Source organism: Cicer arietinum, chromosome 4 (genome assembly GCF_000331145.2).
Source record: "Cicer arietinum cultivar CDC Frontier isolate Library 1 chromosome 4, Cicar.CDCFrontier_v2.0, whole genome shotgun sequence".
Classification (NCBI taxonomy): domain Eukaryota; kingdom Viridiplantae; phylum Streptophyta; class Magnoliopsida; order Fabales; family Fabaceae; genus Cicer; species Cicer arietinum.
The window spans coordinates 12066171-12084706 of NC_021163.2; the positions used below are offsets into that span (position 1 = coordinate 12066171).

At 33.6% G+C, this 18536-nt stretch overlaps 3 protein-coding genes across 4 annotated transcripts; 1 reads left to right on the forward strand and 2 right to left on the reverse strand.

Annotated features, from left to right (window-relative positions):
- The first annotated feature begins 861 nt into the window (after nt 1-861).
- LOC101488296 (N6-adenosine-methyltransferase non-catalytic subunit MTB) lies at nt 862-6524 on the forward strand. Of its 2 annotated transcripts, XM_004496482.4 has the most exons (7): nt 862-1004; nt 1157-3555; nt 3952-4035; nt 4183-4287; nt 4411-4519; nt 5210-5361; nt 5848-6524. In XM_004496482.4, exons 2-7 carry the CDS (start codon nt 1171-1173, stop codon nt 6289-6291), a joined length of 3279 nt encoding a protein of 1092 aa, XP_004496539.1. In that variant the 5' UTR covers nt 862-1004; nt 1157-1170; the 3' UTR covers nt 6292-6524. The 2 variants fall into 2 exon arrangements, with proteins under 2 accessions (XP_004496539.1, XP_004496538.1); XM_004496481.4 differs by having other exon boundaries at nt 895-3555.
- Nucleotides 6525-6832: 308 nt separating this feature from the next.
- LOC101488862 (sec-independent protein translocase protein TATB, chloroplastic) lies at nt 6833-10524 on the reverse strand. The gene is made up of 6 exons (XM_004496483.4): nt 10156-10524; nt 9957-10078; nt 8303-8362; nt 8042-8195; nt 7188-7337; nt 6833-7094 (listed from the first exon to the last, which is right to left on the reverse strand). The coding sequence occupies exons 1-6, from the start codon at nt 10382-10384 to the stop codon at nt 7024-7026; spliced, it is 786 nt and encodes a 261-aa protein (XP_004496540.1). The 5' UTR covers nt 10385-10524; the 3' UTR covers nt 6833-7023.
- A 2226-nt stretch (nt 10525-12750) lies between these two features.
- Nucleotides 12751-16335, reverse strand: LOC101489187 (GPN-loop GTPase QQT2). Its single transcript, XM_004496484.4, has 6 exons — nt 15899-16335; nt 15513-15648; nt 14971-15197; nt 14260-14550; nt 13308-13513; nt 12751-13213 (listed from the first exon to the last, which is right to left on the reverse strand). Exons 1-6 carry the CDS (start codon nt 15971-15973, stop codon nt 12916-12918), a joined length of 1233 nt encoding a protein of 410 aa, XP_004496541.1. The 5' UTR covers nt 15974-16335; the 3' UTR covers nt 12751-12915.
- Between the last annotated feature and the right edge of the window lie 2201 nt (nt 16336-18536).

An 18536-nucleotide genomic window follows, 5' to 3' on the forward strand; every position in this document is an offset into this window, starting at 1 on the left:
TATTCATGTAGTGAGGTTGAAAGAGAAGTTACAAGAGATTAACAAATAATCATGCACTCAAGACTATCCCAAATGAATATTCTCCTTTCTTGTTAGAGCACTTTTTAGTTTACAAGTTAATTATTCAAAGTTTTCTTTCCCTTATACCAATTGAGGATTTAAAGACTTTATAAGAATAATCAAAATAACACCTCTGAATAACCATGTAACTAATTCACCAACTTACTGAATAACTCTTAACAACTCCAATTAGTCTCATTCTATATCCTAACAATTCAAGTTTTGTATTTATAAAAACAGAACTATATGCAATATATTTTGTATAGAGAAATTTCTTTTTTTGAGTGAAATATGTTTTTATTTTATTTTATTTTATTTTTTGATTAAATATGTTCTAAATTTGTATTAAGTGCTCTACATATCGAGTTAAATTGTAATTTAAAAACATCTCATGTTTCTAAATTAAGAAAGATATCCAAATAATATTATAGATATAAATATAAATTATACATTCAATGATATTTTATTCTAAATCATAATTATATTCAAATCAAAATAAGATATTTAAACATATTATTCTCAACAACTAAATTATAAAATACATACAATTACACGTTCAAAAATATTTTTGACAAGTATCATCCAAATAATTTATATTTTATTAGACACAGAAAAGTTTATCAAACCTAGATTATATCATATCATTAAATCATATCTTTTTAAAAAAGAAAAAAAAAACAGATTATATCATTATTTTACGGCGATTTATCTTATCCTATCTTTTGTTTTTGACTTTTTTTCAAACAGATCATTCAGCAAGTTCGGGCCGTTATAAAAAAAAAACTATAAATCCAAGGAACGAGCCCAAGTGTTATAACATACGGTTGCTAGCCCAAACATCTTTTCAATTTTGGGATTGTGAAGCTGAGAACAAACCTTTCTCTTCTTCCTTCCCTCTCCGCCTGCGACAACACACTCTCTCATTACTTCTTTCTCCTTCCCCGGTAAGCCTCCATCTCAATTTCGCTCCCTCAAAAATATTATTATATTTTACTATTTCCATTCCTATTTATTTAATACAAATTTTAAATATACAAAACCTACTCACTGAGTAGCTTCCGTTAATTCACGCGCGTCCTCAACAAACACAATTTAGGTTTTATTTTCGAAATGGATTCGATCGAAAAAAGGGACGAAGAAGATTGGGAGTTCACCGATAAGAGAAAGCAGAGGTCAAGGAAGTATTCTAACGGCGATGACGGTGAAGGTGAAGCCGAAGGTGATGGTTCCGATGGAAGCGGAAGAAGGAAGCGTTCTGCAAAAAGCGAAGTTGACGATTACGATTCGCGGTCGAAGGCGGCGAAGAAGAGACAAGAGGAGAGTACATTGGAGAAGTTGAGTAGTTGGTATGAGGATGGTGAATTGGATGTTGGTGATAAGATGGGAAGGAATGTTCATAGAGTGAAAGAGGATTATAGGTATTCGGATAAAGGAGAAAGTGGAAGAGATAAGAGTCGTGGAGCGTCTGAACAGGTTAAGAGTTCTAGAAGGAAGTGGGATGAAGTTGATATTGTTAGTGTGAAGAGAGAAAAGGAGAGTGTTTCTGAGAAAGGTGAATTGAAGAGTGTTAGTAATTCTAAGGTTTCTGATGGTAAGAGAAGCGAGTCGAGAGAGAGGAGTGGATCTGTTAGGAATGAGCATGGGGAGAGTAAAGCTTCTGGTAGTGGTGATAGTAAGGTGGTTGTTAAATCTGGTGGTAAAGAAGATAGAAGAAATGATGCTGAGAGAGGTAAGAGTAAAGGAAAGGTGGAAGTTTCGGATGAGCGGGTTGAAAAGCCTAGGCGTCATAGAACTCCGACAGGTTTTGATGTGGCTGAAACATGGGAGAGGCCGGGGAATGTTGATGAGGAGGGAAGTGTGAGGGTTAAGGATAAAACTGTTAGGGAAACTGGGAATTCGGCCAGATCTAGGACACCTGAGAGGAGTGGTAAACGTCATAAAGATTCGGAAAATTCGGAGATGGATTATGAAAGAAGTGGTAGTTTTAAAAGGAAGGAACTTGAGAGTGATGGTTATAATAAAGATGATAGATCGAAAGGAAAAGATGAAACTTGGAGTGATAGGAGGAATGATAGGGAGAGTTCTAAAGAGAATTGGAAAAGGAGGCAGGGGAGTAATGTTGACAGAGATTCGAAGAATGAGGATGGTGGCTTTGATCCCAACAGAGAATGGGAGTTGCCTAGACACGGTTATGATAGGATGGACAACGAAAGGCCTCATGGTCGGCCCGGTGGTAGAAAAGATGTACTCAGAGGGGAAGCTGTGAAAACAACAACGAAGTTTGGAATTTCAAATGATAATTATGATGTGATAGAGATCCAGCCGAAGTCCATTGACTATGGAAAAGCAGAATCTGTATCCAACCTTATCAAGAGAACTGAAGGTAATCAACAGTACAATTCTAGATCAGGTGCTAATTCTGAAGAATGGACACGGGATCAAGAAGAAAGAGCGAGAAAGAGTGATTTATCTGGTTCTGGTACACCTGGTGAAGATCAGAAGGAGAGATATAATGATGATGACTATGATTTTTATGGGGGAAGAGGAAGAGGTCAGAGAGGTGGCGCAACTACTCGCAGTACCGGTGGCTCACAGTCTCAATATGGAAACCCGGATTCCGGATCCTTTAACAGAGCCGGTCCACAAGGAATGAAAGGGAACAACAGGATTGGTAGAGGAGGAAGGATTAGGCCTCCCGGGAGAGACAACCAGCAGGTTGGAATGCCATTACCAATGATGGGATCTCCCTTTGGACCTCTTGGCATGCCTCCGCCCGGTCCAATGCAGTCTCTTACCCATGGTATGTCACCTGCTCCTGGTCCTCCGATTTCTCCTGGAGTCTTTATGTCACCATTTAATCCAGCTGTTTGGGCTGGACCTCGAGGTGTTGACATGAATATAATGGGTGTTCCACCTGCAATGTCTCCTGTGCCCCCAAGTCCCTCAGGTCCAAGATTTAATGCCGCTAATATGGGAAACCCACAAAATCCTGCAATGTATTATAACCAATCTGGCCTTGGAAGAGGGATCCCTCCAGGCATTTCTGGTCCTGGTTTCAATCATACAGGACCGATGGCAAGAGGAACACTGCCTGATAAAACTCCAGGGGGATGGGCTCCACCCAAAAGTAGTGGAAGTATGGGTAAAGCTCCTTCCAGAGGTGAGCAGAATGATTATTCTCAAAACTTTGTCGACACTGGTATGCGGCCGCAGAATTTCATCAGGGAACTTGAGCTCACAAATGTTGTAGAGGACTACCCTAAGCTTAGGGAGCTTATCCAGAAAAAGGATGAGATTGTGGCAAATTCTGCAACCTCTCCCATGTATTACAAGTGTAATCTTAAAGAGTTTGAACTGACTCCAGAGTTCTTTGGGACCAAGTTTGATGTCATTCTTGTGGATCCCCCATGGGAGGAGTATGTGCACCGAGCCCCTGGTGTTGCTGATCACACAGAGTACTGGACATTGGAAGAAATTATGAATCTCAAGATTGAGGTAAGCCATTATTTTGGTTGTGCAACGCTTTTTGTTAGTCTTGTTTCAGTCTTAGCATTTGCATCCTGCTAAGGTTTCAAAAGCACACGAAGGCCTTTATCTTTACTGGTTGGACTAATTACCAACTGTTTTTAGTACCCTAGGCTGCAATAGAATGATAAGGTTTAAGAATGTTAAAAGTGACAAGAGTATTGTGGTACTGAAGCTTTTGCTAACTTTACAAGTTGTATTTTTGGGGTGGCACTTGTAGCTTAATGATCTATCTTGTTCATTTAAAAGTTAGTTGTTAATATTAGTTTGTGTGATATATATAATGCTTCCTTTTTGTTTCCTTTTCTAATTGCATAATCTCTATCTTTTGATTTAGACATCTATTTATTTTGTCCATTTCTCCAGGCTATAGCAGACACTCCTTCTTTCATCTTCCTTTGGGTGGGTGACGGTGTAGGCCTTGAACAAGGACGTCAATGTCTAAAGAAGGTACACTATCTAGAAGTTGCAACTGTTAATCGCATTTGACTTCAATCATTGGTTATGGTTCTCATATCCTATTTATTGCTTCTACTGCTTAATTTCTATCTTTATATTTTCTTTTTCTTATTTGGGGTTGGGACTGGGTTTCTACAGTGGGGATTTCGCAGGTGTGAAGATATATGTTGGGTGAAGACAAATAAAAGCAATGCAACTCCAGGACTGCGGCATGATTCACATACTTTATTTCAACATTCAAAGGTTTGTTAAAATTTATATTTTGTACACCCGCAGCTTGATTTCAACATTTGAGATAGTTGTTTTGACGTCGAAGTGTCAAAAATAGTAGTCTAACCTGAACTGTTTGGTTTTGTTGTGGTGCAGGAACACTGCTTGATGGGCATAAAAGGAACAGTCCGTCGAAGTACTGATGGCCATATTATTCATGCCAACATTGACACGGACGTAATTATTGCTGAAGAACCTCCTTATGGTTAGTTTATCAATTGTGCCTATAAAATTGATGTTTCACATGACTAAACCATACTATGTTAGATAATATTCTACTTCCTCTGCCCATAAATACCTCTTGAGAATTTTTGTTTCTTTTTATAGAATCCCTTTCGAATTTCAACTTCATGAATCATTTACTTACTACGATGGAAAGATGAACTAATTCTTCTACCTTAACGACAAATTTGGAAAAGCAGTATTAATTGTTAACAAATTTAATAACAACTTCCATACTTTTTGTAATTTAGTTAGTGAGGTCCTTCGTTTAGGGACAAATGTAGTATCAGCTTTTCCTCAATGGGTACTATTCCAAAATAAGTAGAAGCTGCAAAGCATCAAAATAAATTTTGGAGATCAGAATATGTTAGATTCGAGAATTAAACACAGAATACTGTGATTTCTAGCAACTATGGTTTCATGTTCTTCCCTAGGCATTTTTGTTCTTCATAAATCACTTTGTCTTGGCAAGGGCGCTAGCACTTTACTTTGCTTCATAAATTGAAAAATTACATACCTACCTAAATTGAAAACCAAAATTGTGTAAAAGCTGCTTAAGATAAAATGCTTTGTTTTTTAATACATGCCTTCTTGATTGCAATGCATTTGCACGAAAGACTAAAATGGTCACCTCTTTAGTTTCTTGCTCAATGCTCTCATATACATACTGCAGGTTCAACACAAAAGCCTGAAGACATGTATAGGATTATTGAACACTTTGCCCTTGGAAGGAGGAGGCTTGAACTATTTGGTGAAGACCACAATATCCGAGCTGGTTGGCTGACTGTTGGTAAAGAACTGTCGTCTACAAACTTTAATAAGGAGGTAAAAAATTTGAAATGATGATATACCAACATGATATCTGAAGTAGATTTTTCCTATCTACCTCTTTTATTTCTTTAGAGTTGGATAAAATCTGCAGCATGTTATCCATTCCAGTAGGATAGTATGATCTACTGTATTTTGAAAACAGTCTTCTCATCACAAGATAAGTTCTAGAAAATAAATTAAGCAGTTAATTATCCATTTTTAATTGGGTCATTTTGCTCAGTGGCTGTAACTGCTTGAAATATTGGTTCAACAACCATGAATTTTGTTGGATGTAGTACAATAGGCTAAAATTCATACTTAAAACATACTTTTAGAAGTTTTTGAAGCCTATCTTACTCTTTTGTTCATACACAAATAATGCGTTTTTATCTTTATTTCCTCCAACTTCAAGATTTTCTTCTATCTTGTTTGTTACTTGATGCTGATTGATTGTATCCTCTGGCTTGATTAATCACATTGATTGGACTTGGATAAATTCAGGCATATGTCAAGAACTTCGGTGACAAAGATGGGAAAGTTTGGCAAGGTGGAGGAGGAAGAAATCCACCTCCTGAGGCACCTCATCTGGTGGTGACTACTCCTGATATAGAGGCTCTTAGGCCAAAGTCCCCAATGAAGAACCAGCAACAAATGCAGCAGCAGCAATCAGTATCCATTAATTTGACGTCAGCCAGCGTATCAAACAGAAGGCCCACTGGGAATTCACCGCAGAATCCAACTGCACTCAGTGTCAACCAAGACGCTTCTAGCTCAAACCCTTCTACATCGGCTCCTTGGGCTTCTTCACCTATGGAGTCCTTTAAGGGACGTGAAGGCTCAGTATTGCCTTCTGATGATAAAGTAAGTGATATGTATGGGTTTCATGGACCACCACCAGCAGGCTATCTAGATTTTGAAACATTCAGACAAATGAATATGTTGTAGCATAACTTTCCAGGATAAAGCTGCATGAGTATGTATTGTATAATTTTTTTTCCCTGCCAATATAAAATTGGGAAGAAAATTTATTCGCATTTTGTCTGTTCATTCTTTTGGTAGTGCTGGCGATTATTTTGTTAGGGGAATAATAGAAAGCGTCGGATTACTGTAAAATTAGTTATACATTTAATGTGTTTTAATCAAATGTTTTGAAGCAATATAAGTTTAATTCACGTGCTTCCAATTGTAATATTAGTGAAATGGTTAGGTTAGTAATCAATCTTTAAGGAAGTTCAAACCAAATGAATTGATTGATTAAGCAAATAAAACTTGTTGCGGTTTAATTCAAGACGTCGGGTTGCAAAAACGATATGCAATTAATACATATCTATTTATCAAAATTCACCATTTATGAAAAAAATTTCTATGATGAAGGGATGATGTCCTAGTTTAAGGTAGCCTTTTTTTTAATGTAATTTCTGTATAATCATATTTTTATGTTTTATGGTTTTCGCTATCAAGAAGGAAGAGAGAGAGGATGCTCAACTTTAAAAGTGACTACAACAAATTCATATAAGCACACTACATGTTAACATTTTTCTATACTTTTTTACACAATTTAAATGACTAAGAGGCAACAAAATTGAGTGACACTCATTCATTTTCTCATCACCAATACCAGTAGTTGCCCAAATTCCAGGTAATGAACTGATAATTGGACAAGTTACTTTGTACTTCCTATGAATCCATAGGTAAAGATTCACTTTCTGGTTTCTGAGGTGGTGGCACAGTAGCAGCTGTTTCATTAGCTGCATACCAAATCGCTTTAAAGTCAGGTGAATATAGAGCAGAATGGAAACAGGGAGAAAAAGATAGAGAGAAGTGCTACAGAAACGACTAACCAGGAGACTGGATTTGCAGTTCAATTTCGGCTTCTTTAGGAGGGGGTGTCTGCTCCTGCTGTTGTGCAGCAGCAGATGCCTTTAGCTGCTCCTCTGTAATCTTAAGATAATCCTCAGTGCTGTATGCTCTACTTGGATCTTGCTTCCCATCTGCATTGTCAGAGATATAATTATATTCATCCACATATTACACATCTAGCATTTAGGTTGAGAGATTGATGGGAAAATATTCTCTCGTGTTGCAACATCTTCATCCTAATGGCTAACAAATTCTTGAGTTAACTCTTAAACTCGTACGAGTCACAATTTAGGTCACAAATGAGTTACCTCGCATGTAAACTCCCTTTTTGATAAACTTTAACGCAAACTATTTCTGAACATGAGACTGGTGCAGTTGTAATAATAATAATTCACTTTCTAGGACAATTGTTGATTAATTATGGAACCTATTAATGAGATGGTTGCATCCAAAAAGTGTATATGGGTCATCAATTTGGATTTTTATACTTAACTACTTAGTATAACCAAACCCTACCTAGTGTATATGGTTGTGCTGCTGTTATCTAGCTTTAGAAACAAGTAGTTTAGTTAAAAATCCGAAGTTTGGTTTATTTTCTGGCTGTTAGCAACTACCAAAATCTTCTACAATAGCTGATAAGGTAGCTTAATGAATAATGATAATTGTTTTATAGCGATATTAATTAGATAGCATGCATAAGATGGAAAATACCCTGTATATGGCGTTGTGATATTAATTTGCTAGCATGCATATGAGGATAAATAACCTGTTCATATTTCATATTCTAAACTCCCAGAAAATAAATATAAAATAAAATCGATATTAGATAACTCACTAGGGTCAACGGCAATCTGAGAGCTATTGGTGGATGGTGGAGTTGATGTGGCGGTGTTGCGTAGATTGGAAGAATATGTGTTCTGTGTTGGGTTTGAAATGTCATCAAGCCCAATCTCCCGTTCAAGTGTACTTTTAAATTCCCTTGAAACATCCTAAAGGAGCAAAAATGGCAAGTAATAATGACATTAAAACATCCATCAAATGGCATTGGCATAACAAATTTTAATCTAGACTCTGGACTCTAGTATTTTGCACCAACCTGGATCTCTCTAATGGTAGGTTGAAATTCACGTAATGTTTTTCCCAGATTTCGAGCAACCTGCATTCAGTGACTCGGTAGAAGACTACGGGTTAAGAAAAAGGTAAACGAGAAAAAAAGATTACCACCATAACCAATAACAACGACAAATATTTTACAAAATAAGGCTCAGAGGACCTCTCTAGTGAATTACAACTATCTGAACTTAATCTCATTCAAAAACAATCACGGAAGAATGTAAGAGTAAGACAATTCTTTATATCCTGAATGACAGGATAACTTTCACAGCTTCCCTGCAAAATCCTTCCAGGAAATATGTAGTAGAACCGGCAACGCATTATCTTCTGTTGTTTCATGTAAATTTGATTATTCTTGTGAAGTGTATAAATAGAGGGAGCCCTATCCTTTCCCTTATATAAAGTCAAAAAACAAAGGTATAGACGTCTCCAGACAGATTAGTATCAAGAATGAAAGATCTGAGAACGAAAAAATCATCATCTTGAATATTATTTTTCCCCATCTTATACATATTCACTTTGATTAACAAAATATATAAAAAAAAAAATACTTCTTGGCTATCTGCATCCCCGAACACAAGGTATCACTATTCTCAACAAAGATTTAGATTAAGTATATGTATCTCCGATTGATTCATCATACTGATGTATAAGATGGGGAAAATACTAAGAAATAGAAGGTTTATTCGTGAATTGATCCGTTGCTTAGTGGTAAGAAGAGAAAGTCTGAAGCAGTTCAATTCCAATCAAAACATGAAAAATGTTAGTTTTCAAGCAGATTGGTATCCATCAGCATCTCGGAGGTTTTGCATTTTATTAAAGATTTGACTATATAGAATAGAACAAGAATATTCCTTAACTAATAAGAGAATTAATCCTTAATCATTTAAAAACTAATCTTTTGCAAACCATGCAAACCACAGAACTAGTGAATATCAACAATGAAAATCTGAGTAAACATGACCAGTTTACTATTTCTTTAGCATAAGAATGCAACATTGACACACAAACAAGCTATGAGAAAAATAAGCGCTTTTTTTGTCTATGTTCATTGAAGATAGGTGACATTTGATAAACTAAAGGAAACTTCTTTCAAACGTTTACCAACTGTTAATGTTTTGTCAGTTGGAAATTTACAGGTTCTAGGATTAATAGCCTTTCTAATGTCAATTTCATGTAAAATCATGAGCCTTATATCCATTGTTTCCTTCTCTTCGCAAAGTAGACAGAACAAGTTCTCGAGAGTGTATGAGATAAAATCGAAAAGAGAAATGATATTTTGACACAAAATTTGACAACAAGTTAGGTGGTGAATGCAGTTAGGTGGTTAATTACCAATGGTTAATGGATATAACAAGGTTATTAACTATCTATATTAACCATATATTAGAACTGTTGTGTCAAAATAACACAGCTCAATCATAAAACCACCCTTGGACCTCCCCTAACTACTGAAACTGTTAAATGATCAAGAAATTAAGCTTTTAGAATCACTGATTCCTTAACAAAACCAAATACTATGAATTAACAAGATAAGAAATCATTAAAGATTCTAAAATTTATCATAATAAGCATAGGAAAAGGCATTCAAAAATGTTATAAACAGAAAAATGATACCAAAGCAAGATAAAACTCACCTCAGCAAGACCTTTAGGACCAAAAACCAACAAAGCAACGACACCAATTACCAGAGCTTCAGGTGCTCCAACTCCAAAGAGAGATGCATAAACCACTTTACCCTTACACCGACCCTTTCTATCTACAAAATGAGTTTAGTATAAATAAATTCAACAAAAACAAAACCCAAATAGAGAAAGATGTTGATTATTGTTATACCTATATGAAAAAGGGGTTTTTTGGGTTTAGTTGAGAGACCCAGACGCTTCAAACCATTCCAAGGTGAGAAAAGGCGTCGACCCAATGGAGATAACAATGAATAGAGATGAAAATGTTTGATTTTTGAATGTGAAGTTGTACAATTGGACAGTGACAATGAACATGTTCCTAGTTTAGGATACAACAACATGGTTGAAGTTGAAGAAACCATTGTAAGTGACACTGTCATTTGGAATAGAATAATTCGATTTGATGAATGAACGAATGTGTGTCGAATTGTTATGTCTGAATTGCTTCGGCCCTCGAATCCTATCTCTAATTTTCTAATGGCTAAAGCAAACCACTTCCTATAAATTCATTTGGGTTGGGCTTAATAATTTCGGAATGTTTTCATTTTCACAAAATGAAAATCGTATTTATCTATAATGAGGACTTTTTTATTTAATTTACAATAATGCTAAATAGTATGAAGCATGAGGATAGTACATAATTTATCATACATACATGAATAAATGGTGAAATAGAAAAATGAAAGAGTCTTACTATTTAGTTTAATTGATAAAAATATTGATATTATTTTATTGAACATTTTATAGATAAAAAGATAAATGCATAATAAAATAAAAAAGTGATAATAAATTAAAAATAGTTAATGTTTTATTTTTCATTTATAATGTATTTGTAAAATTTAACATTTTCTTTAATTTTAACATGTAATTACAAAAGTAGGTTGAATTTATAAAATAGTGAGCTCTCAAATTTCAACAGAAGTCATTGTCAAATTAGCTTATATCCACAGTACATGTTTGTAAACTCTTTATTTGTTTGTTTGTTAATTGTTTTTTTGTTAACGATGATTTAATAAAATATCCGCATGTATTAATAATTATTTGTAAGATAAATTAATGTTTAGGTTTAACAAAATGAATCGTTAATCTCATCGTGGCAAACTGTGATTCAAATCTTTGCTAAACAAAAGCTATTACAAGACTTCCCAAACTTAATTGCATTATGTAAGAGAATATAGTGTGTTCATATAGTACTTGTGTGAAGCTCCATTCTTCAACTACTCTTTTGCTTAATATATATGTATATAATATCGATTTATATATTGTCGATTTAAAGTACTACTAAAATTTAGTCTATACTGCTAAATAAAAATTGTCTATACTTGGCACCCTTTTTCAAATAGATTATGATGATTATGTATTTGGTTTATTTACACTGAAAAATAATTACTTATGAGTTGTATTATTGGAATACAGTTTTTGACAATATCATATCTCATTCATGCGGATTATATATCTCTCGTCTATGCACGCATTTTAAGGTGACTGAAAAAAGTAAAAAAAAATATTACCGACCATGTTAATATACAGTGTCGATGTCACTTTGTGGGTCAACACTATTGATTATTTATTTATGGTTTCTTCTAATGGCTAGACCAATTATGAAGAGATGTTACTACAATTTGGCACACTCCCTCCCTCAAAATCAATATGGTTTAAGATTTTTGTATACATTTTAAAAGATGTGATAATTAAAAAAGAGAGAATTAATTTTATCAAACTATTCATTTTAATTGTTGATGAGTTTTTTACTGTTATTAATATAAAATATAATAATGATTTGAAATTTGTGTATATAGTAATTATTAAAAAATAATATTAAAAAAATTATTAAAGTTGCGTTGAAATTTGCTAATAACATTGATTTTGAGATAGTTTTTTTTTTTTGTTAAAATTTAAATGTGAAAAAGAGAGACTTTTTAATAATTAAAATAGTGCAATGACTAATTAACATTAAGTCTAATTTAACTGTTTTTAAATTTTGTTATGAGTATTTTCTCAACATCTTTCTTAACAGAATGCAAAAGTAATATCCTTCTCATTACATTTACCTAGCAAACAACCACAAAGTACATTGTAATTATACTATAAAATAAAAAATAAAAATAAAAATCAGATAACAGAAATACAACTTTGGATTCGATCTTTCAACAAAAGAGAACTTTGGATGGTGTAGTACTTTCGAGTCTTGCGGTGCAAGGATAAAGGCACTAGGCTTATTAGATTTAGATCTTAAAAGGGTAATGTTTGTACCCATTTTTCTTGGAATTAAACTTTCAAATAATTTTCTCCATTTGAAAATAAACTTCTAAAAATTCGAAACACAGCGGCAAAATGGAAGTATCAATAGCAAGCACTCGAAATTTGTATCACTCTGGTGTCAAGTGCACTTCTAGGAAAATACTTATTGTTCCAACAAAACTACTTATCACGATAAGGAAACACAAGAATTTTGCGACGTATCACAATTACAAGTAATAATCACTCATTCTCCTTAATTATACTTTCATCTACCAAATCTATTAATAGAGACCTTCATTTCTTTATAGAAATAAAAAATATCTCAGCTCTATTTGTTTGGACCCTAGGCCATCCCTTACCAAAAAAACAACAGATTTTTTTAAAACAAAATTTCCACAATGTTGTCATGTTCTAAAGACACAATTTTGATTATATCTATGACCGTAGGGTGAAAAACCTCCATAATCACGAAATAAAATCACTACAGATCTCTAGCAAACCAATATACAGGTCACAAGTCATCGTAATCATCATTAATTTAGTCCAAAATTTGCACCAAAATCAAGCATGGTTATATTGGCAATTAAGGTCGTATGCATGTACCAAATGAAGTCAAGGTCCTATACAAGAGCTAGTTCCAATGCACAATCCAAATGGTCAAAAAAGTGCATCAAAAGGCAAACTTATCAACCTCTTCATCCTCGTCCTCATCTATAGCATCCTCATCATCAGTATATATCCCCAAATCACCATCATCATCACCATCCATTTCCTCGTCCTCTTCATCCTCATCTTCCTCGTCCATCTTGCTTTTACTTTTACATATCTCTCTGTCTTTCAAACCAGTGCTCAAGACTACAGTTTCTCCTCCAGATTTCTCCATGTCCCTCCTCAGTTTATCCATGTTCTCCTTCCTGCGCTCTTCCTCCAATCGCTGTTTCTCTTCACGTCTTTTATCAAGATCAGCCCTAAACATTGCATAATTGAAAAATTTAATTGCTAAGCCAAAAGTGAAATAATGGTCAAACTAGCAAATAAAAAATATGTCAAGAGAGACAATACTTATAGTTTTCCATGTACTCCTCTGCACTGGCTTCAACAGCTTTGAAGAAGCCATCAATTCCTGCACCTGAAACTGCAGAAACTCCCGCTGTTCTTAAATTATTGTAAAATTCATCAAGTGCGAGAGAAAGGCTGTGAGTTAAATTTGATGTGTACGACTGATCTGAACTTATTGCTGCTTGGAATGCCTCAAAATCTTTCATCCACTAGATACACAACAAGTTCAACAAAAGAAAAAATAAGGATAAACTCAGTGCCAGCCAGATGTAAAGACAAGACAGAACAAAAGTTCAACAGACAGGAAAAAAGGAAACCAGCTGAGAATTGGCAGGGTATTGGGCTGCAAATAAAGTAGTCATTCAATTTTTCAGAGCAGAAATAAAGAGATTCAGCTCAGACATGCAAAGGAAGGAGCCATAAACCCTGAACTTACAGGAAAACGTCTTAATCTCTATCTATACAATAATATCTCCAACATGAAAGGAAAAACTAATAACTAACTCTGATATTGCTTCCCATTTCACCCCAATTTGTTAAAACATAAAAGTTGAATTACTTACTTCCTTTAACTCCATTTTCTCCAATTGAATGTTATGTTAAAATACACTAAGCATATGACCTTTTAATTAGTGTTTATACGTGCAGTAATAGGGGGGCATAAAACCATGTCTAAGAAATAAATAAATACTTCAAAACAGAACAACCAAGTCCAACTCCTACTTCATAGGACAATGAAAGCCATTAAATTGAATGTTGTTTTTAAGGTATTGAGAAATCTTCTAGTGTGACGCCAAATTTCATTACAGACACAGCCCATATGTCATTAATTACCTGTTGATAGTGAGTTAAAAGACACACACATCCTATCATTTTTTAGTTTTCAACGAACTAATCTCAACAACACATCACATACAATTGAAGCTAAATAAAATTCATCAAAAATCAGCAATACCTCCAAGGCAAACTCATGTTGTGCTACATCGACCTTGTTGAATGCCAAGATGAGAGGTAACCTTGTCTTATAGAGGATACTACAAGCATAAAGCATATTGCTCATAAAAGTAGTGGGATTTTGTGCACGAGGCGTATCAACTACATAGGCAACTACAGTGGGAAATGTGGAGGCAAAAGCTTCTGTGATGATAGCACCAGAAGCAGACCAGGTGAATATTTCAATCTGACCAGGGGTATCCACAAGAACATAGTCAAGATGATCTGCTCGTTTCTCAATAACAGAAATTACCTGAAATTGAGGGGCATAAACATTAGTTAAATTGCATTTGAAGTGTGCAGTAGATGGGAACAAGATGTACCAGCAAGCAAACAAATGTGTTGTTAGACTAAAACAACAAATAAGGACCTAAAAATGAACCACTGGCAATGACAACGTACACATTCTTATCTCAAACATTACACCAATAGCTTAATTGCTGGAAAAAAAAATCAAACAATCTCAAGGAAGCTCTCCATCATAAAAAATAAACATGAAGCTGGGATCATGTTACCATTATTAGTGATATAAATAAGTATGAACGCCCAATGCAAACAAATATGTCCTTAGGAGTAAAACTTAATTCGAAAGGCAATCAGTCCACATAACCAGCAAAGCAATGTACTACGTTATATTGAACAAGAGTTTCAGGGATTAAGAAGAAAACTTTACCTCATCGAACTTGGTTGCAAACAAGTTAAGAGAAGTCAAAATTCCACCATTGGGGCCAAGGTTGAACTGCTTCATGACTTCTTTGTACTTGACTGTGTCCCTTATATCAATGTTAGAAGCATATGGGAGTGTCATGACAGCCGGGTCGAGATTCATCACATAACCCCTAAGTTTTGACATGTGTGTGTGGGCAACCAACCTATGAAGGAGGGTTGTTTTCCCACTCCCTGAACACAAATGAGTTATATTCCAAGTATTAATTTATAAAGCAAAAATAGATACACAATATATACATATAATATACAATAAAGTGAAAGCAAACTAAGCATATTCGGATTGACTTAATGAGAGCTTAAGGAAACAAACTATCACCTGCCCCTAAGCTATTTTTAGCTTATTTCCATTAACTCTCCAGGTTAGCTTACAAAAATAGGTTATAACTAATGTTAAAACAGATTAGCTTTATTATATCATAGGTTATAGAAATAACTTATACATAAACATTTATATCATAAGTGTTTATAGCATGTACATGCAATCACCTGCCATTCCCACAACAATGATGATAACAGGTTTTCTTTTGAAGTTAATTGATCCATTCCCAATCCCAGACGATGATCCTTCAATGCCCAAATTCTTCATAGACTCAGCGAGATCCTCTTTTTGTTCATCTTTTGCCTTCAACACAAAACCACTCCACAATTCAGAATTTCAAATTAAATTAAACTCGCAAAATTACAACAACTAAAAACACATCGTTAGGGTTTATCATTTTTCAGAATAACAGTTAACAATCACGTCTTATGAGTCTATTAGGCATAGTCGCGTGAAGTGGAGTCAACGGCATAATTTGTTAGGGTTATTCATTTTTCAATTTTGTTTCATTTACGAAATTGAAGAAAGAGAAAAGCGAGTTCGGAGGAAGTACTTGAGAATCAGCGGATTCGAGTTCCATGAGAGTGTCATCGGGGTTAACATTCGTTGAACCGTTATCAGCGTCCATTTTCCAGTAGAAGAAATCCTCCAAGTAATTTAGTTGCGGAGAGTATTAAACTGGCTCTAAATGGAAGAAAAGGGGATTCAAAAGGTGGTTGTCCGGTTGAGCCTTGAAACAGGAAGACTATTCGATAGGTTTTGAAGAGAACGGGGAAATGACGAAGGGTGGATGGCGGAGTTATGGCGGGGATTAGCCGGCGGCGGGGGTGGCTGTTTGTAGGAAGAATGAAGTAAAATGACTGACTGTGTAGAGGGAGGTCACGGTGATTTGGAAGAGATCGATAAAAGTGTTTTTGTACGATTTTGAATGAGAGAGATGGGCCTAGAAATAACAATACTCGAGTTTTTTTTAGGAAACAATCGATGACTAGGGTTTGAGTTGGGTTCCTCTTCCAATTTTTAGGTATTTATTTCTTTTTGCAAATTCTATCTCGATTTCCTTTCTTTTTATATCTGACAAATTGGAAGTAGTCAATCAAATTTATTAAAAATTATGAGAAAAAATAACAATATTATTTTTATAACTAAAAATTACTTGTCTATTACGACTATATGGCTCTTTTTTTTTATTAAAGTTTTTTTTTATAATCACTCATTTAAATTATTTTATTTTATTTAAATAAATGATTTCTGTACAAATTATTTTTTTTTTGTATTTTTAATGTGATATTGTTTTGTTTGCTTAGTGTTTTCTTGTTTGTTTGATTTTCTTATTTTATTGTAGTGTTTATTTGATATAAATTGATAAATTAATTTTAATCTATTATAAATTCAAATCAATTATTTTAGTGGTGTCAATATTACAAATTCAGATGAATTGACATGTACATTTTAATATTTTTAGGTTTTAGACATTTGATTATTTTGTGCTATTAATTTAGACATTGTTAATTTGTCTTCAGATTAATGATTTTTTTATTTTAACAATTTAAAATTTATATTGAATCAATACTATATATTTGAATGAATCAACATCATATTTTTAATCAAATAAAATAACTAAAAAAATTAAATTATATAATTTTTTATTTAAATCTAAATTAGACGTAGAGGGTGGGATCTAACTACAAACACGCCGTGAGATATTTTCATTTACTTTTATTTTTCTTTCATCTTGTAATTTATATTTTTCTCTTTTTTCCTTTTCTATTTTAATTTTACTCTGTATTAATTTACTTGAACCAATCTGAACGTGCTTGTGTTGGTTAGGCTCTATCACTCGTTTTTTCTGAAACATAAAGCTAACCCAATCCATTGTGAATAATAATAATAATAATAATAATATCTTCATAGTAGTTTCCCCCTTATTGTTTGTGCGGCTTGTTTTTTACTCGTTTTGTTGACAATGAAAGTCACTTTAATAACAATATTATTTTTTATTTTATATATAATTTTAATTATTAATTGTATTTTTAAAGTAATGTATGTACAAATCTTAAACTGACATTTTTAAAAATAGTCAATGAATTGTATACTGTCTATATAGATAGTATCTACTAATATATCACAATCAGATAAAATTATAGATCGGTTATTTAACTTTATAAATTTTATAACTTTTTTTCGTTGTTATATTTATTTAAAGGTCTATCTTTGTCAAAACTAATTTAAGCATAATTGTTTCTGCAACATTTCTTTCGTCAAATCTCATCTAGTGACTTTGTCTCGCTACTTTAATGGTAGTGTGAGCTACTTCATCTGATTAATTTTGGTGATTGTTCGATTATTCAATTTAAATTGAATTGTCCGTCCATTCAATACTTTTGTTTGCAACAAAGATAGTATATAGGTTGTTCACAAACAATCGATTGAACACAGTTATGCAATCTTAATCGAGGTCTCACCACCGTCAAAATTGAGCTCAAAAGTCAATGAACGTTTGAGTCACTTGATATAGTTTGCAACAACAAAAGACAAATAATGTGAAACAAAGATTTTTCGTTGTGCAACATAAAATTGCCTACGTCATTGGCTCTCTACTATCCCAATTTTGCAAACACTTACAAATATATCCAGTTGATTTTTAAGGAGCTCACATAGATCCCCAAACCATCTTATGTCACTTCCTCGCATATATAATGCCTTACAATATCGAAATTTTAGTCAATCACATTCTTCCGACTTTAAACCCTAAAATAAAACACTTATATCCACTTCAAATCAAACCATAAACGTCTCTAGTTGAAAAATGGTTATTGACCTCCTCTTCTTTTGTTGGTCCCACACCACCGATGAGACATTTCCTCTAACCACTTTTACAGTATTTGTTTAAATTTTAAAGTTCAAAATATTTGAGAATAAAATATTCGTAAAAAAAAAATTATAAAATTACATAATTGAAGATCTTATAAAATAATAATACCTTTTAGTCCAAAAAATAATACTAATAATTTGTCTATATATCTCTTTTTTTAAGCACATATAAGAGTTGAGATACTCTCTTATAATTGAAAGAATTATTTGTAGGAGAAAGAGAAAATAAAATAAAACAGAAAGAAAGGTTCAAAAATTAAAATATTATCTTATTTTACTTATCTTCCCTTCTACTAAATTTTCCAATAAGATGATAT